Below are 25,771 nucleotides of genomic sequence, written 5' to 3'. Positions count from 1 at the left end.
TTATTTTTCAATTGCTAATATACTTTCCAGGACCATATCTGTACAACTTGCACTTATTTAAGGGGTTATTAGGACAGGTGAGCAAAAGCTCATCAAAGAGGAAGGTTTTAAGGAGAATTTAAGGGTAGTGAATGGAATACAGAACGGGGAGACTTATGGAATAAAGTACAGAGCATAGGTCTTAGACAACTCAAGACATAAGCATCAATGGTAGAGCAAATGATGTCAGATTTAAAAAAGAGACCAGAATATCCTTCAGGAGGGTATTTGAATTTGAAGAAGGTCATGGAATTGAAGAGAGATCTGGAAGTGAGTATTTATTTTCTTCACAGTCTATGACCATAATATTTATGGGGAGGTAGGGAGGGACCTAGGAGTGTGTCTATGGCCTGGAAATCAGGAAACTCTGGGAAGGCAAAATCCTGGTGATTTTTAAATTAAAATTTCTTAACTCTGTTTCCCATCTGGCTATTGATCGGGAAAGCACACGGAGGAAACACCAGCTCTTGAAAAGATCAAGAATCAATAGAAATTGAGAGAGTTAAACATAGGAACAAAGGATTATTAAATGGTAGAAGTTGGAAGAATTGCAGCATGTTTGATTAAGGGGCAAAGAAAACCCTTTGCTTCTCTCGCCCCATAAACAGTGCTGGAAAAGCACTTGCACAGAGTACTGGAGTGTTTGCCTCCCTTTAACTCTGGGAAACTCAGCCTGCAGATGTTAAATTCAAGTGGTTGTTAAAATATGAGAAATTGAACCTCATTAGCATAATTTGTGATCTGCTTTGTAGAGCTGGTTGCACAGGCACCCAAATGTGTAACATTTAGACCAGACATCAGCATTTTCATGGTTGGTTGGGTTTCACAGTTTATAACAAATGGAAATCCCCACTAATCCCAACCTTAACATTCCTTTGTATTGACTGAACTGCGTGAATAAGATTTGATGCAGTTTCCTACTAAATGAAAACCGAAAGATGCTGTCAATGAAAAACAAAAACAGAAGTTGCTGGAAAAGCTCAGCACGTCTGGCAGCATCTATGGAGAGAAATCAGAGTTAATGTTTTGGGTTTGGTGATCGCATAACTGGGATTCTAAGGAAGGGTCACTGGACCCGAAATGTTAACTTTGCTTTCTCCACACAGATGCTGCCAGACCTGCTGAGCTTTTCCAGCAACTTGTTTTTGTTTCTGATGCAGTCACTTGTTTGCTTAATGAATCCTTATCCATCATCATACCTACCAGAGTAACTGTCTCATCTTTGTGACCTGTTTGACTTTCTAATGTAGGATGTGTTTGACAGTGGAGTATTACATAAAAACATAAGACACTGGAGCAGAAATGGACAATTCAGCCCTTTGAGCTGATCATTTAATGGGATCATGACCAACCTTCTACTATTTTTCCTGCGCTGTCATATCCCTCAACATTTTCAAATGCAAAGAAATCGGTCTGTCTCAGTCTTGAACCAACTCAATGACTGAACCATCTCTAAAAGACTCACTGCCTCCTGTTTTTTTTCTTTAAACGAAGAGGACTGGGCATGTTTAGTCAAAGAGTAACTTCAAAATGGAGTTTGATAGAGTTTACACCCTAAAAGGGGTGTTTGCAAAGGGTGGGAAAGTGGATTGATGTCAAAGCTGTGATCTTACTGAGTGATGGAGGAGCAATGTATGGCCTATTACTTCTCTTTTTTTTATGTTATTGATCAAACATATCAAAAGAGAGGATGCACAGAGCCAAGCTTCCTTGGATTGGTACATTAGAACAGACCCTAAATTAGTCTTACTAGTGAACAGTTGTCTGCCTTTTTCTAGACGTTAACAAAGTACAATGAAATCCAGTAACTTGCTCAGAAACAGTACTTAAATAGAAGTGTTTGTACTCATAATAAGATGCATGAACATCTACATCCATACCTTTCTCCCCATGTTATTCTTACACAATAAACCAACCTTTTAGTCATTGGTTGTGCTTTTTTTAAAAATTAGGATATTGGATATTGTGGACAGAATCGGCGAGAAGCTTCAATTTTCAACTGAGTCAATAAACATCACCTCCCCTTTCTTGGCTCTGGCTGTGAACAAAATCAATGCTACTGCCTTCGGCGGGGCAGACTTCAGCATCAGCAACATTACCAATCTGCAGGTACAACAGACCCAATCTTTCCACTCTGTTTATCAATGCGGTTGTTCCAAACCTATCTGGCTGGGTTCTGCAGTAATGACAGTGAGGTTATCATTAACATGACACAAGGGCAGCCACGTCTGGGGACTGAGCATGTGCAGGTACAAACGTAAATCTGCCAGTTGCTGTCCAGGATTCCATGTTCCTCAAATAGCTTCCCAAAATTGCCATGTCACCTTCTGATCACCAAATGCATTGAATGGCATGATGTTCTTATACTTATGTAAAAGCAATGACTGCAGATGCTGGAAACCAGATTCTGGATCAGTGGTGCTGGAAGAGCACAGCAGTTCAGGCAGCATCCGAGGAGCAGTAAAATCGACATTTCAGGCAAAAGCCCTTCATCAGGAGTAAAGGCAGAGAGCCTGAAGGGTGGAGAGGTTCTTATACTTATCTCAATTGCATGCTAGACATGCTCACAAAGAGCGTGTATGTATCGTTGTAAATCTCCTTTCAACAATGTAATATCATGTATTTATTATGAAACAGCCCTCTCCGAGACTGAAAATTAACTTTGAAGTGTGGAAAAATCTTTCAGATTTTACTGTATATACTCAAGTAAAAATCAATCTCATGTAAACATAGACATAGTTTTGGCCAAAATATCAGGAATTTTTCATACGTCTCATGTAAAAGTCAGCCCTAGTACTTCACAGATAACAAATCAACATATATGAGTCAAATCAACATATATGATGGTGTGACACTGAGGGAATGAATTCTTTTTCTCATGCTATTATGTGTTCTGATGTACTATGAACACAAGTATTAGGCTACGGATTTCTTAAGTTCATTATCGGATGAGCATTATAATTAGTATAACTAGTGTGATACAAAGTTTATCACATCATCATTTTCTACATAAGTTAGGCCCATATGCATTTCCTTCACTATAACTACCGTGCAGCTGTTGACTATCTCTCATGGCTACAGTGAGACTTTGAGAGTCAAACGTCTGATAACTTTCTTTTAATCAGAATTAAAAGCTTAAAATGTTATTTTGAAAAAGTAAAACAGCAGTAGATAAGAGGAAATGGAAGAATTTGCTTTGAAAGTTAAAGATGCATCAGATCAGAGTCAGGTGACAACCTCCCTTTGTGACAGCTCAGTGGAAGTCAGTTCCCCTGTAGCACTTGTGGAATCACCATATTTCATTATGTTTTTTTATTTGTTTTGAAGTCAGTTGGGCTTCTGCTAATGATACGGTATTTTGGACTGTAGCATGAATTTCAGCCCCTCAAAAATAGTATCCATGTAATAGTCAACCCCATAAATTTAGCCTTAACAAATAGTCTAAAAAATTCAACTTTTACACTCATATTTACGGGGTAATTATCGTTAGAGATTTTAAATAATTAAAGTGCTATTTTACTTTCTCTTGCTGGCCCTTTCAACTTATTCAATCTTCTATTTATCTTTCAATTTCTGTGGGGGACTTAAAATTGCATTAAATCTTCTAATATCTAGGTTCACACTCTTCTCATTCCTGAACTATTCTACTGAGGAAACTTAACTATCCTTAATGGCACGGGCGGGAGTAGTTTGTTCAGATAATCGAACCTTTGGATAATCAAATGCCGGATAACACAGTTTAATCAAGCATCGGAACATTGCGATCTTCTCCAGATAATCCGAAACTCGGATAATGGAATGCTGGATAATAGAGGTTCCTCTGTACTCAGTTAAGAGGCTGCACAGTTGTTTGTGCTATTCACGTAGGTTCTAGACTCCCAGTAGGGGACAAAGAAGGAAAATGGGTTGAATTTATAATATGATTACTTTTCCTCTCAACCCCCAGCCAGTGAAGTATTTACTCCCATTCTTTACACAGGTAGGCCAAAAGATGTTCCCTGTACCCTGTGGATTCAAATTTTTTAAATGAATCCACATTACAGTATTTTAAGATAAAATTAAGAATAGTGCTGCTCTGACCTGAGAGCTTCTGATATTAAGTAAACCTATTGGACTGTAATGTGGTGTCATGTGTCTTCTGACTAAAAACAAGGAAAGCAGGACAGGAGTGGTGATAAATTAATAAATTACAAGATTTAGAGTGAAAGGAATTAGTTCACGTGAGTTACAACTTCCTGGATGTTCGTGTCCAGTAACAGTTTTCTCTGTGAGTTGGAGCCAATACTATTTCCTTCCTGCAGGCAAAGGGCAGGTTTCTTTCCAGCTAACAACTTGGAGATAGAGAAGGAGGTAACGAGGCACATTCTAATGCAGAGTCAAGATTGTGCTGCTGGAAAAGCACAGGTCAGGCAGCATCCGAGGAGCAGGAGAATCGACGTTTCAGACCTGGAATCCTGCTGTCCCTCTGGAAGTGACCGCGAATCAGAGAATGGGAGTAGCAAACAATTCAACAAGCAGGGATTTCAGTCATGTGATAAAGATGGACGTAATAAAGATGTGATAAAGAGGAGCTACTAGTGGGCTAATTGTAAGGTCATTAAGGCAACAGTGTCACTTTACCTACCACCTGTCAGAGTTGCACTGCAAATTGATGAGGTCACTATAATAGCATTAACATCTATTTTAGCAATAACATACTTTGATGTTGTCCTTTATCTGGAGCTGGTTTGTATTATAGCTTGGAGTTCAGCCAACTCAGGAATTCCATCAGGTGTACTCTCAGCTACTGAGGCATGCAAAGGTACTGGACAGAGGCTGACGAAACTTCTGTTTAAAAATAAAAGCTGTCATATTGCCCTGATAGGAGAAACCCTTCAAGCAAATCACTGAAGGAGCTGTCTTCCTGCTCCCTGCCAACCTTTGCATAAAACCATCACCAGCCTCTTCTCCCCCGGCTCATGCTCTCGGTCACTTGCACTCAGCTGACAGGAAGTGGGCCGTCATTCTGCTAGTTACACAATTCCAAATTCTACCATATGTAATCATCACAGAGAATGCTGGGAAAACCCCAGCAGTGTTTGTGGAGACAGAAAGAGCGTTAACATGCCGTGTCCAGTATGAGTCAAAGGGTGTGGCATTGCAAAAGCTCAGCTGGTCAGGCAGCATCCAAGGAGCAGGAAAATCAATGTTTCAGGCACAAGCCACTTATCAGGAATCCTGATGAAAGGCTAATGCCCGAAACGTTGATTCGTCTATTTGTTGGATATCGCCAACCGGCTGTGCTTTTCCAGCACCATACTCTTCGACTCTGATCTCCAGCATCTGCAGTCCTCAGTGTCCGGCATGACTCTTCTTCAAGTTAAACATATGAGTGTAACCCCACTTCCTGCATTTCTATGGCAGGATACTTGTCACTAGCTAGTCCTGTCTTTGGTAAAACTCTTGACTTGTGGGACAACATCAGGGACTCAGTTCAACCAGCTTCCCATAATATTACAACATAGAAGGGAACAGTGTGAGAGAATTCAAATGGATTTGGGGATAAGGATTTTGGAGATGAGGCAGGTTGAACATGGTACAGCCTCCATGTGCTCCCCCCTACCTGATCTTCCTGTATTTACTACATTAAGACAATCCAATAGCCCCAAAAGAAACTGAGGATGATGTCCTGTTTCCCTCCTTCAGCATTTTGTTAAAAGGAAACAAAGAATTTGTCTCTCGACATTCTGTGTATCAACACTCTCTTTTCCTTCAGGACTCTCTAGATGAAGGATCACCTCAGGCAGGTTTTGCAATGATTGAACTTCCATCCTCCCTATTCAAGAATCTCTCTTCAGAGGAGCTGGATAGCGTTTCGAGAATTCAATTCTCTTTCCATGAGAAACCAACATTGTTCCAGGTATCTTTCCATTTATTGATTTTGTTAAACATTTTTATATACACTAGACCATACTACATCCTCAAGAGCTTCACATTAAAATTAAGAATGAGAAAGAATTGGGCTCAGACATTTCAAAGTCCCTGAATTTCCTGGAGTCTTTCACCATTGGAATGGCACTACATGGCATTGCATAAGACCTAAGAAATTATTATAGAGTCATAGAGAAAACAGACCCTTGGGTTCAACTCGTCCATGCTGACCAAATATCCTAAATAAATTTAGTTCCATTTGCCAACACATGGTCCATATTCCTTTAAACCCTTCCTATTCATGTTACCCATTCAGATACCTTTTAAGTGTTGCAAATGTACCAGCCTCCACCACCTCATTTCATACACACACCACTCTTTGCGTAAAACAGTTGCGCCATAGGTCCCTTTAAATCTTTCCCCTTTCACCCTAAATCTTCTGTCCTTTAGCTCTGGACTCCCCCACCCCAGGTAAAAGACTTTGTCTATTTATCCTATCCATACCCCATATGATTTTATAAACCTCTATAAGGTCATGCCTCAGCCTCCAACGTTCCTGGGAAAACAGCCAAAGTCTATCCAGCCTCCCCTTCTATTGCAAACTCTCCAACCCTGGCAACACCCTTGTAAATCTTTTCTGAACCCTTTCAAGTTTCACAACATCCTTCCAATAGCAGGGAGGCCAAAATTGTACACAATGTTCCAAAAGTGTACAAGTTAAGCCATTACTCATAGTACCTTACTTCTTGTCACATTTGCCCTGCCAATCCAATGCCCTTTCAGAAACTGTACAAAATTGATTGTTAGTGACAGATTGCCCAAGATTCCTTCACCTAATTTCTTGTAATTGATCAGGGAGCAATGCATCTTTTTTTTATGATTAGGTTTACTGTTCTGGTTTTTAACAAATACGTTTTTTTTCGTTTCAGAATTCCAACATTACCAACACATTTATGTTGAATAGTCACATCATTGCATCCAGTGTTAATGCAAATACCAGCATCAGTGACTTGGCGGATCCAGTCAAAATCACATTCAAGAATCTTCAGCTCACTCAGGTATAACTGAAATCCGGAGCGCCTGTTCAATTCACACAAATGCCGGACATTATATTGCTAGTCAGTACAATGTGATCATTTGCTTTCAGTTGTGAGGGATATGATTTAAATATTAAATTAAGAAAGCTTATTAGTGGCTATTAGATATTTTTTAAGAATCCCTACAGTGTGGAAACAGGCCATTCAGCCCATGTCCACACCAACCCTCTGAAGAGTAACTCATCCAGACCAATTCCCCTAACTAATGCACCTAACCTACATATCTCTGAACACTGTAAGCAATTTAGCACAGCCAGTTCATCAAATCTGAATATGTTTGTACTGTGGGAGGAAACCAAAGCAAACGCACATAGACACAGGGAGAATGTGCAAACTCCACACATACAGTCACCCAAAGCTGCGAATTGAACCTGGGTCCCTCACATTGTGAGGCAGCAGTGCTAACCACTGAGCTACCATGCCACCCCAAATTGCTACAAGATGGTAGGTTATGTGGTTATGTTCTAGGTGGATTAATAGCTAAGGGAGTTTAATGTGGACAAATAAAATAAGAGAGCTTAAACAGGAGGAATATATACACCATGGATGGCTGGGCATGAATTTTCCTAGGGGGATATTGAAATGGCTGAGAGGCATTAGCTGACATGTTGTTGACCATGCCTGCAAAATCTGAGGTGGCAAGAAAAATGGCAAATATCAATCTAAGGCAGGTATCAGATCGCATCAATTCAGCCAGAAATCATATGGCATCCATTTGAATCTTTTCCCAATATGTCCAATGGAAAAATTGTACAATGTTATGCATGGTTAACTCTGTATAAACCGCATACACAGTACCTTTTATTTAATCACTAAAAGATTAATTATTAACAATATGTTCTGTAATTACAGGATAATCTTACTGTGGAGTGTGTATTCTGGGATTTCTTGAAAAACAGTGAGTAATTCAGGCAACATTTAAACAGACAAACAATATTATATTCATTTAGCACTTGTTATAGTCTCGGGCTTTCCCAAGTGCTCCATAACTAATCCAGTAATTTTGGGGATGTAGTTGTACAATGGGCAAGAACAGCAGACACAGTTTGTCTGTGCTAAAACCTCCCAAATAGCGATATGTGGCACGTATTCATATAATTGGACAAAAAGCTGAAAGAACTGTGAACGCTGGAAATCTGAAACAAAAGCAGAAATTGCCAAAAAATCTCAGCAGCTCTGGTAGTGTCTGTGAAGAAAAATCAGAGTTAACGTTTCAGGGTTCAGCTGGACTTATGGGTGGGTTGCGCTTCGGCGGGTCGGTGTGGACTTGTTGGGCCGAAGGGCCTGTTTCCACACTGTAAGTAATCTAATCTAATCTGGACTTCTTCAGAACAGATGTTAGCCAGAAAAAGGATAGTTTTTTTTAAACAGAACATGGGATGATGGGAAGGGGAGAAAGTAACCAATAGGTGGAGTTTGATTCATAAGAGAGAAAAACACAGTTGGACAGATATTGTTAAACGTCAGTCTGGAAGAATGAATAGCTGCTACTGGAGATAATTAGCAGCTGACAATGAGTAGTATGCGGTAGCAGCTCATATAATAACAAGGCCTGGCGTGTGGGTGTGAGGGAAAGCCTTAATATTGTTGAACTCCGGAAGGCTGCAGGATTTCCAAGCTGAAAATGAGATGCTATTCTTTCAGCTTTACGTAGAACTTTGCTGGAGCACTGCAACAAGCCTGAGACAGAGATGTTGGCCAAGAAACAGGGTGGTGGGTTGAGGTGGCAGGCAACGTGAACTAGCACCTGACCAGCACCGTCCAATCAGAAACTGTGCTCCCTTTTCCCCTCTGTGACAACAGCAGGAGGCTTTCCCAGAATGGGTGGCTGTTGGCTCCTCGTGAGAAGAATGTGCCTGAACAAAAACTAAGCCCGAAAACCCGCCACGCTCAATTTTAAATCTTCATTAACTCTGATTTCTCTCCACAGATGCTGCCAGACCTGCTGAAATTTTCCAGCCATACCTGTTTGTGTTTCAGATAGTTGGGGACTGGACTAATAGTTGAAATGGGTGGGGCTGACTTATGAGGAAAACTTGAGCAGGTTAAGCTGGTATCTCCTTGTGTTTATAAAAAAAAAAGAAGCCTTGGTTGAAATGTAGAAGATCCTGTGTGCTCTTGACCGGGCTAAGGTGGAGAGAATATTTGTGCTTGTTGGAGAATCTGGAACTAGGAGTCACTGTTTCAAAATAAGGGCTGTCCATTTGAGAGAGAAATGAAGGGAACATTTTTTTTCCACAGTGGTTCGTGAGTCTTGGGAACTGTCTTCCACAAAAGAGAGTGGAAAGCAGAGGGGTGAATGATTTTACAGCAGAGGGTGATGACTCTTGATAAGCAAAGGGGTGAAAGGTTATTGGGTGCAGGTAGGAATATGGAGTAATTGGCCAGCAATGATTTCACTGAATGGTGGAGTTGACTCAGTGACCTACTCCTGCTGCTAAATCATATGTTTGTCTAGATCTGCATTGAATGAAGACTGATCATCATTCCTAGAAGCAGGCTGCACCATTGACTGCTATCTGCACTATCTGCATGGTATTATTTGAGAATGCACAAAAGTAGGTTCCCTGCTGAAAGGATTTGAATCAGAGCCATCCTCGTTGTTGCATAGTTCATGGCTGATATAACATTAGGATTCCAAGTTTGCACAATCTATATGCAGGCCTCCTCTTTGCTATTTACTCCGCCTGCCCCCACAATAGGTGTTTGGCTGTAAGATGAGCCTCACACCAGCAAGGTTAAGCATCCAACAACTGCAGAATAGGACCTTTTCATTTTTATGAAGTACTCTGGATGGTTATTGGAGGTGCTAAAGTGATTTAGAATCCCCACAGTTGGAAACAGGCCATTAGGCCCAACAAGTCCACACCGACCCTCTGAAGAGTAACCCACCCAGACCCATTCCACTGCCCTACTACTCTACATTTGCCCATGACTAATGCACCTAACACATCCCTGAACACTGTGGGCAATTTAGCATGACCAATTCACCTGACCTGCACATCTTTGGATTGTGGGAGGAAACCAGAGCACCTGGAGGAAACCCAGAGAGACACAGAGACAAACTCCACAGTCACCCAAGGCTGGAATCGAACTTGAGGTACCTGGCACTGTGAGGCAATAGTGCTAACCACTAAGCCACCCATCGTGTCCATAGTAGACAAATTTCTTGAATTTGCAAGAGAATGTGCCATGTTCTTGAGTGGGGGTGGTCAGAGGTGCAGGTGACCTGGTAAAACCAAATACAGCCGTTATGGTGGTGACAATGGTGTTTCCTCTGTCTGCTACATGAGCATGAGCAAACTGGCTGAATGAACCGCTATCGCTGCTCAATGTGCCCATTACAATTGAAGATGTTGCCATTGGCTCCCTCTTTGACACAAATATAAACTTTCCATTTGATTTTGCTTTCCCCCTCTCCTTCCTTTCCCTGCATCTGTTCTTCCTGTAAATCAAGATGGTTAAACCTGTCACTTTTTCCAGTTCTCATGAAAACCATGGGGGAAGATTAGTTAATTTTTTTTACCAGTTCAGAGTTGACAGGCCAATAGGGCTTTTATCTTGTGCTGTACATCACTGTGACATTCTATCTTGCTTTGCCTCCCTTCAGCTCTCCAAACATTTCTTCAAGACGTATGTTTGCTTTCTGATCAGATTTCTTGATTATTCTACTACCAGTATCTTTTTCTCCTTCTATTGTTGTAATATATTTGGAAAGTCTGCTGCATTAAAGATGTTAGAAATCCAGACAGTTGTGGTAGCATGCTACCGAACACTGACAAGCACTTCTCTCAGAAGCAGCTAATCTAATCATAGAATCCCTGCAGTGTGGAAATTGGCCATTCAGCCCATTGAGTTCACACTGACACTCTGAAGAGCATCCAGCCAGACCATACCGCAACCCTAACCCCATAACCCTGCATTTCCCATGGCTAATCCACCCAGCCTGCACATTCCTGGAAACTATGGGCAATTTGCCATGGCCAATCCACTGAAAGTACACAACATTTGACTGTGGGAGGAAACCCATGCAGACATGTCGCCTCAGGCTGGAATCGAACCCAGATCCTTGGCACTGAGGCAACAGTGCTAACTACTGAGCCACTGTACTGCCCAGTGCTTGATCAGTTACTCTGTACTAGTCATGCTCATCCCATTTCCATAATGCAGCTGTTCACTGAACTGACCTGTTACTAACATTCATTGAACCCAGTCTCACGTCTCTGCCTCACGTCACATATCAACTTAAACCTTCTGTTGTTGCTGATCCAGAGCAGAATTATGAAAGTACACCCTGGCCTCAATCAATCAATTTGATCGACTGGGGATCATTTTCCTGAGGGATTCCCTGATCTCCTCTGACGAGGCTAAGAGTGGAGACAAGGAATGGCTGTAGCAGCAGTCTCTACTGCTGTATTGTAGTTCACAGTATAAAACACCAGGACTAATTTCACACTAAATCTGGCAGCAACTTCATAGGCTCTTGGACCATGTCATTTTTAGTGTTGTATATGGGTCTGAAGCATTAACACTTAATTGACTGTAATATCCACCGTCCACTGTAAAGATGAACATAGAACACAGAACAGTACAGCACAATACAGTAGAGGCCTTTCAGCCCACAATGTTGCGTCAACCTTTTATCCCACTCTAAGATGCAAACTAACCTCCATACCCTTCATTGTACTATCTTCCATGTGCCTATCCAGGAGTTGTTTAAATGTCCTTAATATATCTGACTCTACTACCACCGCTGGCAGTGCATTCCACGCACCCACCACTCTCTGTATAAAGAACCTACCTCTGATATCTCCCCAAAACTTCCTCTAATCACCTTAAAATTATACCCCCTCTTGACAGCCATTTCCACCCTGGGAAAAAGGCTCTGACTATCCACTGTATCTATGCCTGTCATCATCTTGTACACCTCTATCAAGTCACCTCTCAACTTTCTTTGCTCCAATGAGAAAAGCCCTAGCTTCCTCAACCTTTCTGCATAAGATATGCCCTCCAGTCCAGGCAGTATCCTGGTAAAACTCCTCTGCACCATCTCTACAGCTTCTGCATCCTTCCTATAATGAGGCGACCAGAACTGAATACAATATTCCAAGCGTGGTCGAACCAAGGCTCTATAGGGCTGCAGCATAACTTTGCAGCTATTAAACTAAATCCCCCTGCTAATGAAAGCCAACACACCATATGCCTTCTTAACAACTCTTTCAACTTGGGTGGCAACTTTGAAGGATCTATGGAAGTGGAGTCCAACATCCCTGTGTTCCTCCACAGTGCAAAGAATCCTGCCTTTAACTCTGTAATCTGCATTCAAATTTGACCAGGCAAAACTAATCACCACACTTTTCCAGATTGAATCTCCATCTTCCAATTCTCAGTCCCAGTTCTGCATCCTGTCAACATCCCGTTGCAACCTACAACAGCCTTTCACACTATCCACCACTCTGCCTACCAACCTTTGTGTCATTGGCAAACTTACTAACCCACCCTTCCAATTTCCTCATCCAAGTATTTATAAAAATCACAAAGAGCAGAGGACCCAGAACAGATCCCTGCGGAACACCACTGATCACCAAGCTCCAGGCTGAATACTTTCCATCAACTACCACCCCTCTGTCATCTTGAAGACTTGGTGGAGTAAAGCAGAATAGACAGAGGTAAAGCAAGATCTTCCTGACTGTCTTTGTAATAATGGAGAGAATATTCTTACAACTGACAAGTAGTTATTTACAAGACCAGAATATGGCTACCCTTTTGTACATATTAGGTCATAAACTCTTAGGCTGGAAGCATAAACAACAGAAAGTAACAGCAGTCTCACATGTGGAAAGTATTGCCAGGAATCAAAAGGAGTTATAGATAAAGAAAGAAATTAGATGTTTACAAAAACAAAAATTGAGGAAGTACTGACTGACAGATTGTGGCCATCTCTGTTGTGCCTAACTGAGCTACAGACAAGACTGTTGTCATGCAGTGCATCCATCAGGATACCCTATGTAGCCAATCCTGCTCGGTTGGGAACAAAAACATTGTTAAAAATTGTTAAAAGCTCAGCAGATCTGGCAGCATCACTGGAGAGAAATCAGAGTTAACACTTTGAGTCAAGCAATCCTTCCTCACAGCCAATCCTGCTCAGTTGCAGTTAGCCAAATATCTGAACCCCACACCCCCAATCCCAGGGTCTTAATTCAAGCTGCAGACCCGCTGGTGGCCTCACTACTGCCTTATTGGCTTGTGGTGTGGCCAAATGAAATCCCCGATGTCCCAACAAGATTCCACCCACTGTGTCAGATCAATGACTCAGATTTTCACCTGACCTGCTGAGCTTTTGATGTCCATCTTTTCTTGTACTTATTACGGATTTTCTGCATTTTGCCTCGTGGGAGAGCAGGCAAGAACTAACCCTCTGACAGTTTCAATCATTATACATGTTGGTATATTTGCAGATGGCAGTGGTGGATGGAATTCGCAAGGTTGTACAACAGCACAGATCACATCGAATCAGACTGTATGTGAATGCAATCATCTGACCCATTTCGGTGTCTTACTGGTATGTAAACTGTATGAAAGAATCCCCCAGCCAGCTTTTGTTGAAATTGGACTGATGGTAAATATGGAGAAAGTGAAGACTGTAGATTCTGGAGATCAGAGTTGAAAAGTGTGGTGCTGGAAAAGCACAGGCGGTCAGGCAGCATCTAAGGAGCAGGAGAGTTGACATTTTAGGCATAAGCCCTTTATCAGGAATGCTTGACATTCCTGATGAAATGCTTTACCTGAAACATCGACTGTCCTGCTCTTCATTGCTGCCTGACCTGCTGTGCTTTTCCAGCACCACACTTTTTGACTCTTGATGTTAAGTATGACCTAATTGGAAAGTTCAAAGTACAATAATTCTGTCTCATTAGACATAAGCGGTTCAACCTGAACTAGTATGGAGCATACAGTGCGGACTAAAAACATATTATTTTTCTTACATCCAGTAAGAAGAAATGTGTTTCACAATCTCAGAACTTTTTTAAGGAGGCACGTTTGAACTGTATTGCAAAATGGTGGCCAAGTTTTGGATCATAAGATCTCACAAAATGACAATTTGTTGTTTTGTGCCATTGGTTACACAGTAAAAGTTTGCAGCAATTGAGGAAAATAGATGTTCCCTATTAGCACCGCATACAAGGACCTCACGCTGCTCCTCTTGGCCTGGCTGTGTGTCCTCCATGCCTGTTTTTTTCTGAAACAGCTATGGACATCATTCACTGTCCCTGAAAGTGAGGAGGACATTTTCCAAATACAATCCCTAGCATGAACTTGCACATGGAGCTCTTTACTCTGAGGAGGCTAGTGAACTCCATGGTGAAAGTGAGGACTGCAGATGCTGGAGATCAGAGTCAAGAGCATGTTGCTGGAAAAGCACAGCAGGTCAGGCAGCATCCGAGGAGCAGGAGAATCGACGTTTCGGGCAAAGGCCCTTATTGAACTCCATGGTCCAGACTGATTAGCTGACGGTGCTTCAGTTGAGACACGGGCTTCTTTTTGCCCAGAAGGTTTTTATTGAAGTACTTAACATTTTTTTTTATCTATTCAGTGTAAGCCCTTAACCTGACTGTGAGTTTGGTAAAACTCATTGATCAGAAAACACCAGCAGTCTGATCAGACATTTCAATTAAACTATAGATTGTTTGCTGTCAGATAATCATGTTGCAAGGCACAGCAAGATATAATCAGCAGAAAGGTGGTCAGGATCAATATAAATAAATGCTTCCATGTGTTAGATTGGTCTAGAGACTTAATATCTCAGTACCTAAAAGCTACTATGATAATTTAAAAGATAAAAATAAAATTAACTACTTATGTTCCCAGTTTACTCTGATGTTATTAGCAGGGAACTGTATTTGATATTGAGCCATAGAGGTGTACATCACAGAAACAGACCTGTTGGTCTCACTCATCCATGCTGACCAGATGTCCTGAATTAATGGAGTCCCATTTGCCAGCATTTGGCACATATCTCTCTAAACCTTTCCTATTGATGTAGTATCCCATTGCCTTTTAAATGCTGTAATTGTACCAGCATCCATCAATTCCTCTGGCAGCTCATTCCACACACCCGTCACCCTCTGCACAAAAACGTTGCCCCTTAGGTCCCTCTCAAGTTAAGCCTATGCCCTCTAGTTTTGAACTTCCCTACACTGGGAAAAGACTTTGGCTGCTCACCCTATCCTTGCCCCTCATGATTTTATAAACTTCTATAAAGGTCCCCCCCTCAGCCTCCGACACTCCAGAAAAAATAGCCTCAGTCTATTCAGCCTCTCTCTAAAGCTCAAACCCTCCAGTCCTGGTAACGTCTTTTCTGTTAAATCTTTTCCAAACTCTTTCAAGTTTAACACCACCTTTCCTATAGCAAGGAGGCCAGAATTGAAATGAAACAACATCACCAACTTGTTAATTGCTTGATTGTATCCAACAATCAGCTTTCTACATCAGGTAAATTGACTGGACAACATACCAGCGACAAATTCAAAACTGACTTATTGCCTTGCTAATGTTTTCATTGGGATGAATGTTGCAATTCAGATCATATGGATGCCTGTGCATTGAGTTTGCATTCCACATTGTTTCTTATCTAACAAACTAGCGGCTAATGGAGGGAAAATTGTGCAGAAGGTGAACTAGGTGTAATGGTACGTCCTCCTGAATCCCTAGCCATCCTCTGACACAGCCAGGGTGTGTATGACCTCACCTATCAGTGCCCTTTGCCTCTGTGTTACCACTACATGGTCTGCCTATTCTCATTAAAACTACTTTTGCCCTTACCAGAAAATATACTGTCAAGTTTATACCTACAGCGTGAACATGTCCTTAAAAAGAGTTGTTAAGATCCTCAAATTATATTAAATATGAAGTATTTGTGATCAAATAGAATTGTAAATAAGAACATATGAAGTACATTCTGAGGGTTAATAATTCATATTAATTGACAGATTTGATTTTGATGTAAATTCCAGAGTTATTATGGAGTCTCTGGGTGCTTTCCATGAGTGCTTATACTTTTCGATAAGAACCCGCAGTATGCCAGCATTTTTCCTTCTTTAACCCTCTTTTCTGACCCCTTTTTTGGGTTACCTTATGTACACATGGTTCTCCAGAGCTGCAAACAATGGCTCCCGGTCTCCTGCAACCTATTAAAATGATGCAGCAGTCAAGACAGAATCTAACTATAATCTGTCATGGCTCTCTGTTCCTCCCACTTTCCTGGGAGGAATTCAAAGTACTGGCAAAAAGACATGACTCTAAAAACAAAAGCTCAAGACATGCTTATCCATGGCTTACTAAACAGGCTAAGTGTAATACAGCAGAAGAGAAGACTTAGGATGTTGCAAAGGCTAGTCGTAGATTTAGGAATTGGGAGGATTTTAGAAATCAACACAAAGCCATCAAAAATTGTTAAAAACGAAAGAGTAAATTGAATGAGAGTAATCTAGTTACGAACATAAGAACTGACTGTGAGAGTGTTAGAGGTATACAAAGGATCCGAGCTAAAATAAATTTTGGTCCCTTAGAGGCAGGGTCAGGAGAAATTATTTGGAATGAGGAAATAGCAGAGACATTGAATAGATATTTTATGCCTGTTAGACACAAGGAATGTAAGGTGACCTAAAGGCCAACAGTGAAGAAATTAAGGTGATTAAAATCAGCAGAGGGAAAGTATTCAAGAATAGGAGAAAGATAGAAAATTCAATCGAGTAATTCATTTCCACCTGCAGCCCACTTCCAGCAGCTTGTCGATGATGCAGACCACATGTGGAACTCAGTATGTGGGAAAGTGGGTAGGGAATTCTGATGAAGTTGATTCCAGATGAAGGACTCTTGCCCGATCCATCAGTTCTCCTGCTCCTCAGATGCTGCCTGACCTGATGTGCTTTTCCAGCACCACACTCTCGACTCTGATCTCCAACATCTGCAGTCCTCACTTTCTCCTAGTGGGTAGGGAAACCAATAGTTATGGGAAATCAAGAAGAGGGGAGGGGAAGGGAGCATGGTTCCCACATCCAAAACCCTGCAAATTGGGGAAGATCATAGTCCTGAAGAATTTATCATTGGAAAAATTTAACATTTTCTTCTTCCATTTCCCTCCAAGGAATTGGCCAGCTTGACTGGCTGACTGGTCAGGAAAAACAATACAGTTGGGAATAACAGAGGATATTCCTAAGTAAGTGGGGAGTGAGAGAGAGAGAGAGAGAGACAGACAGACAGACAGACAGAGACTCATGGGTTGGGATAAGGTTTGTGCTATGGGGGAGGTTCCGATTCTGGTGGCAATGAAAGTCCATCCTTGGCAGAAAGGATCCACTGAGAAAGCCAGGGAAGAACTCCTGCCTTCCAAAGAGTGTTCGTCCCATTGCTGGATTTCCTGAGTCTAGAGAAATCCAGCCAGTCGCAGGTAAACCTAACCCTAGGTTCCTACATGCACGTTAAATACATCCGCAAAGAATTCCATCTGCCAAAGTGGGTCACAGGAAGACATCTTACCTACTTAAAAAATGTTGGTTGATGCATTGGCAGCTTTTTGAGGTGCAAAGTGTTTGATTTTGAAATCTCCTGTGCACTCTAATGCTGAAACCAGATGTGGACAGCCATGCTATCTGGACCCATAAAGACCCAGATCAAGGAGCCAAGGGAACAAGAGACTGAAGGGTGGGTTCTTTGAGCAAAAGGGAAGTGTTATGGGAAGGACAACGTCCTGGGGTAGGTGTAGGAGTAGAGATTTGCACAATATGCATAGGGGACCCACATAAAAGCTGTAACCAGCCCCCGCTCCCTTCCTTCCCACTTTTTAACCAGTGATAATACTCAGGGTCAGTTGGCATGTTGCCCGTTAATAATACTTTTTAAAGTGGCGGGCAGACTGCAAACTTTGGCATTCATTTTAGGGCGAAAATGGGTGGGAAGGAAATGAACTAGCTGCTCTACATATCTTACATGCCCCCCACCCCCACAGCGGTAAATAAAGTGCTTGATGGAGTCTGTAAAGTTCATCCCAGGGTTTTACAGTGCTGTATATTGATGCTTGCATTGGTACAATGCATAGCTTGTTCATCTGAGATTCCTGTTAAGTGTTTAGCTGCTGTTATCACCAATCGTGATTTCTAGGCATATTTGTGCTTAATATGTAACTTTGCTGTTGCTGTATTTAATTAGATGAAACAAGAGTTCTAACAGACAAAAGTGCTTTGCTGCCAGAAGGAACATGTACACACATTACGCCTGTTCCAGCTAAACAAAATAGCATCTGTCATTCTCTGATTTATTTCTCAGGACCAATCAATTTAAACATAGCCCAGCCATTACCTATCTTTCATTATCAAGCTGGTATGTTGCCCAATAAAATTCCTCTGCCAGTCAGAGTCTACCAATCAGCACTTTCCTCTCATACTATACATAAAACATACAAAATATTATTGATTTTTCATTGCAATGGTATTTCTTGTGAATTGTCGTCATAAGTACAGGGTGAAAGATTTTGATGAAATGTGTCTTTTTCGTCATCAATATAAAAACTAAGTAATTCCAATGTAACCCTACATTGAATCATTTACCTTTCTATCTCTTTCATGTGTGACTTGGACGGCAAACATTCGCAGCTTTCTGCTTTATATTCCAGTTTCGCAGGATCGTTTTCTAACCTCCAATTTTGTGGCATTTTGTAGGCGATTTCCAGAGAACCTATAACTGATCTTGTCCAGCAGCGAATTCTTAGTTTCATCACCTACATAGGATGTGGCCTTTCTTCGATTTGCTTGGCTATGACCTTGGTGACATACCTTCTTTTTGAGTAAGTTTGCTTTCCTTGTTACAAACCATCATTAACTCAAACACTGAGAGATTCCTTTCCAGAAACATCATGTTGCGGTTGAGATGCACTTGAAACAAATCTCAGCTTCTAACCTGTTTTGCATCTGTAATATGGCATGGGTTTGTTTGTTTTTGCTGTCAGGGTTGGCTTGGTCCTGTAATAGTGCTCACATCTCTTAAAAAGGTTGAGGTTTCCAGTCTACAGCAAGGACTTGAGCATTAAATAAGAAGTTAAAAATCACACAACACCAGGTTATAGTCCAACAAGTCTATTTGGAAACACTAGCTTTCAGAGCACTGCTCCTTCATCAGGTAGCTGTGGAGCAGGATTATAAGAGACAGAATTTACAGCAAAAGGTTACAGCTGCTCCATATCTACTTAATGAAGGAGCAGTGCTCCAAAAACTTCCAAATAAACCCATTGAACTAGAACCTGATGTTGTGTGATTGTTAACTTTGTCCCACCCCAATCCAACACCAGCACTTCCACATCATTAAATAGGAAGTGTACATTGTCATGTTTAAAAGAGGAGTTAAACCCTGCCTCCCTAATCAGGTGGATGTAAAATATTCTTAAGGTACTTTTCTTTTAAAGATGACAAAAAATAACATCACACCTTATATTTATGTCATGCGCTGACAGTAAAATGACTTGAGGCTTTGGAAATTGCAAATGTTGGGGGCAGGGGTGGGTGGTGGCAATGGGCTCTCAAAGCCATGCCTCTCAGATCCCTTGCTCCTTCTCAAACCACCTCCATGTGATACCCATTCTACCCTCCTTCACCTCATTCTAACAATCCAAAAATCTGATTGGCCAACAGCTCTTGGGGTGGGGGCAGACTATTATGATTTCCGCTGCCGGGGTCATTAATCCTGCAGAAAGCCCTGCTTTCAGCCACTTTCCACAATCTTTCAAAATTTAAGTCTCCCAAGCAATGTTAGATATGAACAATCTTCATTACAAAATTGATTTAGGATGGTCTGGCAGCTGAGTCCGTAAAAATGCTTTCATGAGAGATTCTTGGAACAATATCTTGTGGAACCAACTAGATTAGATGAGATTGCCTACAGTGTGGAAACAGGCCCTTCGGCCCAACAAGTCCACACCAACCCTCTGAAGAGTAACCCGCCCAGACCCATTTCCCTCCTGACTAATGCACCTAACACTATGGGTAATTTAGAATGGCCAATTCACCTGACCTGCACATCTTTGGACTGTGGGAGGAAACTAGAGCACTGGGAGGAAACCTGCACAGACATGGGGAGAATGTGCAAGCTCCACAGTCACCCAAGGTTGGAATCAAACCTGGGTCCCTAGTACTGCGAGGCAGCAGTGCTAACCACTGAGCCACTGTGTCACCCAATTAGAGATAAAGTAGTTTTAATTTCATACTTTGCATTGAAACAGGGTTAATTAGTGCTTGTATAGTTTAGCATTCAGTGGGAAACAGAACAAAATACAATTTTAATTTTTTTAAAATTCTCCAATCACAGAAAAAAATATTAAACATAAACATAGCCAACTGCATAGTTCTGAGGGAGGAGCTGATGAAGGTTGATTGGGTAGATGGATTAAAAATGTATTGTAAATAAACAGTAGGTAACATTGAGAGAAACAATTCAAAATATTTCCAAAAAGATATTACTTTAAAAATAAAAGATCAAGAAATATACCCATGATTTACTAAAGAGGCTAAGTGTAATACAACGGAAGAGGTGGGTTATGATGTTGCAAAGGATAGTGGTACGCTTAGGGATTGGGAGGATTTTAGAAATCATCGCGGCCACCAAAAATTGATTAAAACAAAAAAAATTGAATGAGAGTAAGCTAGTCAGGAACATAAAACTGATTGTGAGAGTGTTAGAATTATACAAAGGAGGAGGACACAACTAAAGTAAATTATGATCCCTTAGAAGCAGGGTCAGGAGAAATTATTTGGAATGGGGAAATAGCAGAGATATTGAACAGATATTTTGTGCCTGTTAGATACAAGTTTTCTACCAGCAATGTAAGATGACCTAAGGGCTAACAATGAGAAAAGTAAGATAATTAAAATCAGCAGAGGAAAAATATTCAAGAATAGGAAGAAGTCACAAAGTTCAATAGAGTAATTCATTTCCTCCTACTCCCTGCTTCCAGCACAGGTGAATATTCTGTGATATTGCAAAGAACAGAAAGCATTTGGCATCACATTTGCCTTCTATTGATGCACTTCATCAAATGATGCATGTTAACAAGTGTCATTCTAACTCTAACTACCATGGTGTTAAACATTGAGTGTGAAAATGCATTAAAAGTTGTGGGATTGCATATATTAAGTGATGAAAAAGGAGCATTTTCTGAAGTTATTTGCCCCCATCTGTTGATGAGGGGATTGAGAGTACATTGATAGGATTAATGGGAGAAGATATGTGGGCGGCATGCCTGCAAAGAGCTGATAACTGCTTGCCAAGATAAACCTTCCCATCAGCAACCTGACCACAACTTTATAAGGATATCTGTAATTTATTCAAAATCTAATATGATTTTGATACATACTGGAAGATGCATTTAATATCTGACCTTCTGTCATGCAGAAATAAGGTACTACTTGATGTGCTCTAACCCAGCTACTTATTCAGCCTATATTTAAATCCCACGCAATAACTAATGGATATGAGATTGCAAATTATTGAATGGCAAATTTCTGGTAACTGAATAACTGTGTTTTCTTTCAGAAAACTTCGCAGAGATTACCCTTCAAAAATCCTGATAAACCTTTGCACAGCCCTGCTGTTCCTCAATATGGTCTTCCTCATTGATTCCTGGATTGCTATCTATGATATCGAAGGTCTATGTATTGCTGTAGCTGCCTTGCTCCATTATTTCCTGTTGGCCTCCTTCACCTGGATGAGCCTTGAGGCTCTCCACATGTACCTGGCTCTAGTTAAAGTCTTCAACACTTATGTGCGCAAATACATATTGAAATTCTGCATTCTTGGCTGGGGTAAGATTTGCAGATTTCCCGATAAGACATTGTCATACAAAACTGCTGTGCTGACAAGGAACATAGGATTATTGTGTGGGCAAGTGGGACTTCAGACAAGAGTATCAACATTCTAATTAATGTGTGCTTTATTGAGGATCTAATGAGCTCGAGAACCTCCAGCAATGTATGGCCCAGGGCTTCAGAGGAAAAAAACAATGTGCCTCAGTGTCCACTCTACAGCTAAGGATTGACATGATAATCACAAATGGGAGGCATTAGCATGGATCCCAGTCTTGTTTTCATTTAATATCCACCCGCTTGTTTATGAACAGTGGGGCGATCGACGCAAGGCAGTCAAGAATTGTAAGCTTTCTAACTCCAGGTTACTACCACCAAATATTTCATTCTGCTGCTCCTTCAGGCAAAGGTCAGCTAACCGATCCCAGACAATGAATATTACAGCCCTTTGTTTATTCCCCAAAGAGATTCTTTAAAACTTGAAACATTTGGAACACATAGGCACACCTTTATTTCACTCATTTTCCATCTTAGCTGCCAAGTTTCCTACAAACTATTTTGATTTCTGTCAACTTCAATGATAACAATTAAGGCTAATGTTATGAAACACCAGCAATTGATTCCATGATGTTTGAGTGGGATTCTAGTCTTTGAAAAAATCCAGTTGCTTTATGGTGCAGTGTCTTCAATTCTGCTATTATCGTCAAGTGTTATTTTTAAAGTGTGCCTTTAAGATACGATAATATTAAACATGAAATGAACTTTATTGTGCATGGAATCAACAAGGGCCACAAATGATGCATAGATGTCGTCCACAACTATGAAGATACAGTACATTGAATGCACCACACCACATAAGACCATAAGAAATGGGAACAGGAGTAGGCCATTCAGCCCCTCAAGCCTGCTGTGCCACTCAATAGGATCATGGCTGATCCAATGTTCCTCATGTCCACTTTCCTGCCCTTTCCCAGTAACACTTGATTCCCCAACTGGTCAGCCTTAAATATACGCAAAGACTCTGCCCCCACAGCTGTCTGTTGCAAGGAATTCTGACAACTCTCAATTCTCTGAGAAGAAATTCCTCCTCATCTGGGTCTTAAATTGGTGCCCTCTATTCTGAGACTGTACCCTCTCATCCTAGACTCTCTATTGAGGTGAAACATTTTCTCAGGCTTAACCCTGTCAAGCCTGGGAAGAATCATATTTGTTTCAATGAGATCATCTCTCATTCTTCTAAACTCCAATGAGTAGCATCCTAACCTGTTTAGCCTTTCCTTATAAGCCAGTCCCTGTATTCTGGGGTCCCAGTTCTGATCTATGCAGAACCCCACTGATGGTGGGTTCTCAATCTGGAAAAGAACCCTGTATCCCTTTTCACTGTTTCCTGCCCTTTAGCCAATTCTCTATCCCTGCTAATGTACTGCCTCTAACACCATGCTCTCTGATCTTATGAGGTAATCTTTCATGATGTACCCAGTCAAACGCTTTCTGGAAGTCCAAATATAATAGTTCTCCTGGCTTCCCTCTACCCACTCCAGTTGAGATGTCCTCGAAAAACTCTAATAAATTAGCAGACATGCTTTCCTTTCCATGAAGGCATTGACTGACTGAATGACGAGCAAAACAAAACCCAGAAATTCCACTTTACCTTTAGGCTCACAGAATAGCCCAGGCTATTATCCTACAGCCATTGCAAAGTAAGTCTTAACACCAGCTGGCTTATTTAGTTGTTCCTTTCATAGCTTCACTGAGGTAATTTCTAGATGCTGAATGGACTTGCAGTGGACATTCCTCACCTAAACCAAAGTAACACAAGTATTTGAATCTCATTCAAGTCCTTACAAATGCAGTCTTTCGTTCAGAGTGCAAGTTTCTGCCCACAAACCGCATGGTGAACAATAGTGAACGGTGGCTTCTATCTCCTGCTCCCTTCTTCTCAGATCCTTGCACAGTGTCGATGAGGTTCAGTAATATTTTTAGGAAAGCCTACAACTCAATCTGACGATGACTTCCTATGGACTCCTCCCCTCTCTCAGCACAGTGCTAAGGTAATATGAATAACATGGTCTTCTAGCCAGGTATAAAGGCCAATTAGCTTACCCTTAGACTCCCAGTTTCATTCTCTATTGAAATTATGACAGTTTAATTTATACATTTTACAAAATCTGACATTTCTACCAAGTCTTTGGAATTGCAATAGCCTCAGCATAGATGCTTTTGCAATGGTCTACAAAATAAGGATGTAGCACAATATTCTTTGTAAGATAATTGCACCCCCCCCAAACTTTCATCTTTAGCATTTATGTCACCCATAAGCTGACAGCAAGTTGAGAAGAGCTCTAAATTACACTCTTCACTATTCTTTTTCTCAAACTCACATTACTGAAACTTAATGATATCAAGCCTCCTTTAAAAAAGAGCATTACATTCACAGAAATGTCCCAATAGATTTCTATGACTAGAAATGGATTGATATGGGTGTTGGGCAAGTTGTTGGAGGGAATCCTGAGGGACAAGATTTACATGTATTTGAAAAGACAAGGACTGATTAGGGATCGTCAACATGGCTTTGTATGTGGGAAATCATGTTTCACAAACTTGACTGAGTTTTTTTGATGAAGTGACCAAGGGGATTGATGAGGACAGAGCGGTATGGCAGTCTTATGTTTTATGTATAGGGCTTCAAGTAGTAGTAGTGTGTTTAGTGAGTTATTCTTAGCTTATTTTAAGATCGATTCACAAAATAATTCACTGTTCAGAATAGAATTGTTAATGAAGTACTTGGCCTAAATCTCTGCTGAACAATTGAGAATTATCGGAGCAGTTTGCTAATAACTTTCAACTCCCTGTTTGAAATAGGCATCCCCATCGTGGTGGTAGCCATTATACTTGGTACTGGTGCTAATGGACAACACAACTATGGATCAGGATCATACGGAAGGGATGACAATACTACCTTGGATGAGTTGTAAGTACACTTGCATGAATTTCAACAGCTCTTGCTCTGTTGGAATGTTTTTGAATGGTAACTTTTCATTTCAGATGAATAGCAAAACAAGCTAGTTCTGTATCCAGTGGCTACATCCCTGTATTCCATGAGATCTGACCTTGCTAACCACTCTACCATAAGGAACCTTGTCGAACACCTTACTGAAATCCACGTAGCTCACATCTATTGCTCTGCCCTCATCAATCCACTTCTTCAAAAAACTCAATCAAGTTTGTGAGACATGATTTCCCACGCACAAAGCCATGTTGATTATCCCTAATCAGTCCTTGCCTTTCCAAATACATGTAAATCCTGTCCCTCAGGGTTCCCTCCAACAACTTGCCCACTACTAATGTCAGGCTCACCGCTCTATAGTTCCCTGGCTTTCTCTTACCCCCTTTCTTAAATAGTGGCACTACATTAGGCAACTTTCAGTCTTCCGGCACTTCACCTGTGACTATCGATGATAAAAACATCCCAGCAAGGGGCCCAGCAATTACTTCCCTAGCTTCCCACAAAGTTCTAGGGTACACCTGATCAGGCCCTGAGGATTTTATCCACCTTTATGGGTTTTAAGACATCTAGCACCAACTCTCTGTAATATGGACATTTTTCAAGATGTCATCATTTATTTTCCAAGATGTCCCCACATTCTATATTTTCCATATTCTTCTCCACAGTAAACACTGATGCAAAATATTCATTTAGTATCTCCCCCACCTCCTGTGTCTCAAAGGTAGAAGTGGTGGTGGAGGGTTGTTTTTCAGACTGGAGGCCTGTGACCAGTGGACTGCCATAAGGATCGGTGCTGGGTTCACTGCTTTTCGTTATTTATATAAATGAGTTGGGTGTGACCGTAGAAGATATAGGTAGTAAGTTTGCAG

At 41.1% G+C, this 25,771-nt stretch overlaps 1 protein-coding gene across 6 annotated transcripts in view; it reads left to right on the top strand.

Annotated features, from left to right (window-relative positions):
• The window catches only part of LOC132820996 (adhesion G-protein coupled receptor G2-like), a 199,843-nt gene that overhangs the window by 162,967 nt on the left and 11,105 nt on the right, over window positions 1-25,771 (top strand). For all 6 annotated transcript variants that reach the window (XM_060833455.1, XM_060833452.1, XM_060833453.1 and 3 more), the window contains 8 exons: window positions 1,992-2,148; window positions 5,795-5,938; window positions 6,879-7,007; window positions 7,899-7,944; window positions 13,505-13,608; window positions 18,764-18,888; window positions 21,627-21,895; window positions 24,758-24,866. In XM_060833455.1, the coding sequence (XP_060689438.1) occupies window positions 1,992-2,148; window positions 5,795-5,938; window positions 6,879-7,007; window positions 7,899-7,944; window positions 13,505-13,608; window positions 18,764-18,888; window positions 21,627-21,895; window positions 24,758-24,866 (1,083 nt within the window). The remainder of the gene's footprint in view (window positions 1-1,991; window positions 2,149-5,794; window positions 5,939-6,878; window positions 7,008-7,898; window positions 7,945-13,504; window positions 13,609-18,763; window positions 18,889-21,626; window positions 21,896-24,757; window positions 24,867-25,771) is intronic.

This window comes from Hemiscyllium ocellatum, chromosome 12, assembly GCF_020745735.1.
Source record: "Hemiscyllium ocellatum isolate sHemOce1 chromosome 12, sHemOce1.pat.X.cur, whole genome shotgun sequence".
NCBI classification, from domain to species: Eukaryota; Metazoa; Chordata; class Chondrichthyes; order Orectolobiformes; family Hemiscylliidae; genus Hemiscyllium; species Hemiscyllium ocellatum.
The sequence above is the reverse complement of the archived record's forward strand: the minus strand, read 5'-3'. Positions and strand labels throughout refer to the sequence as shown.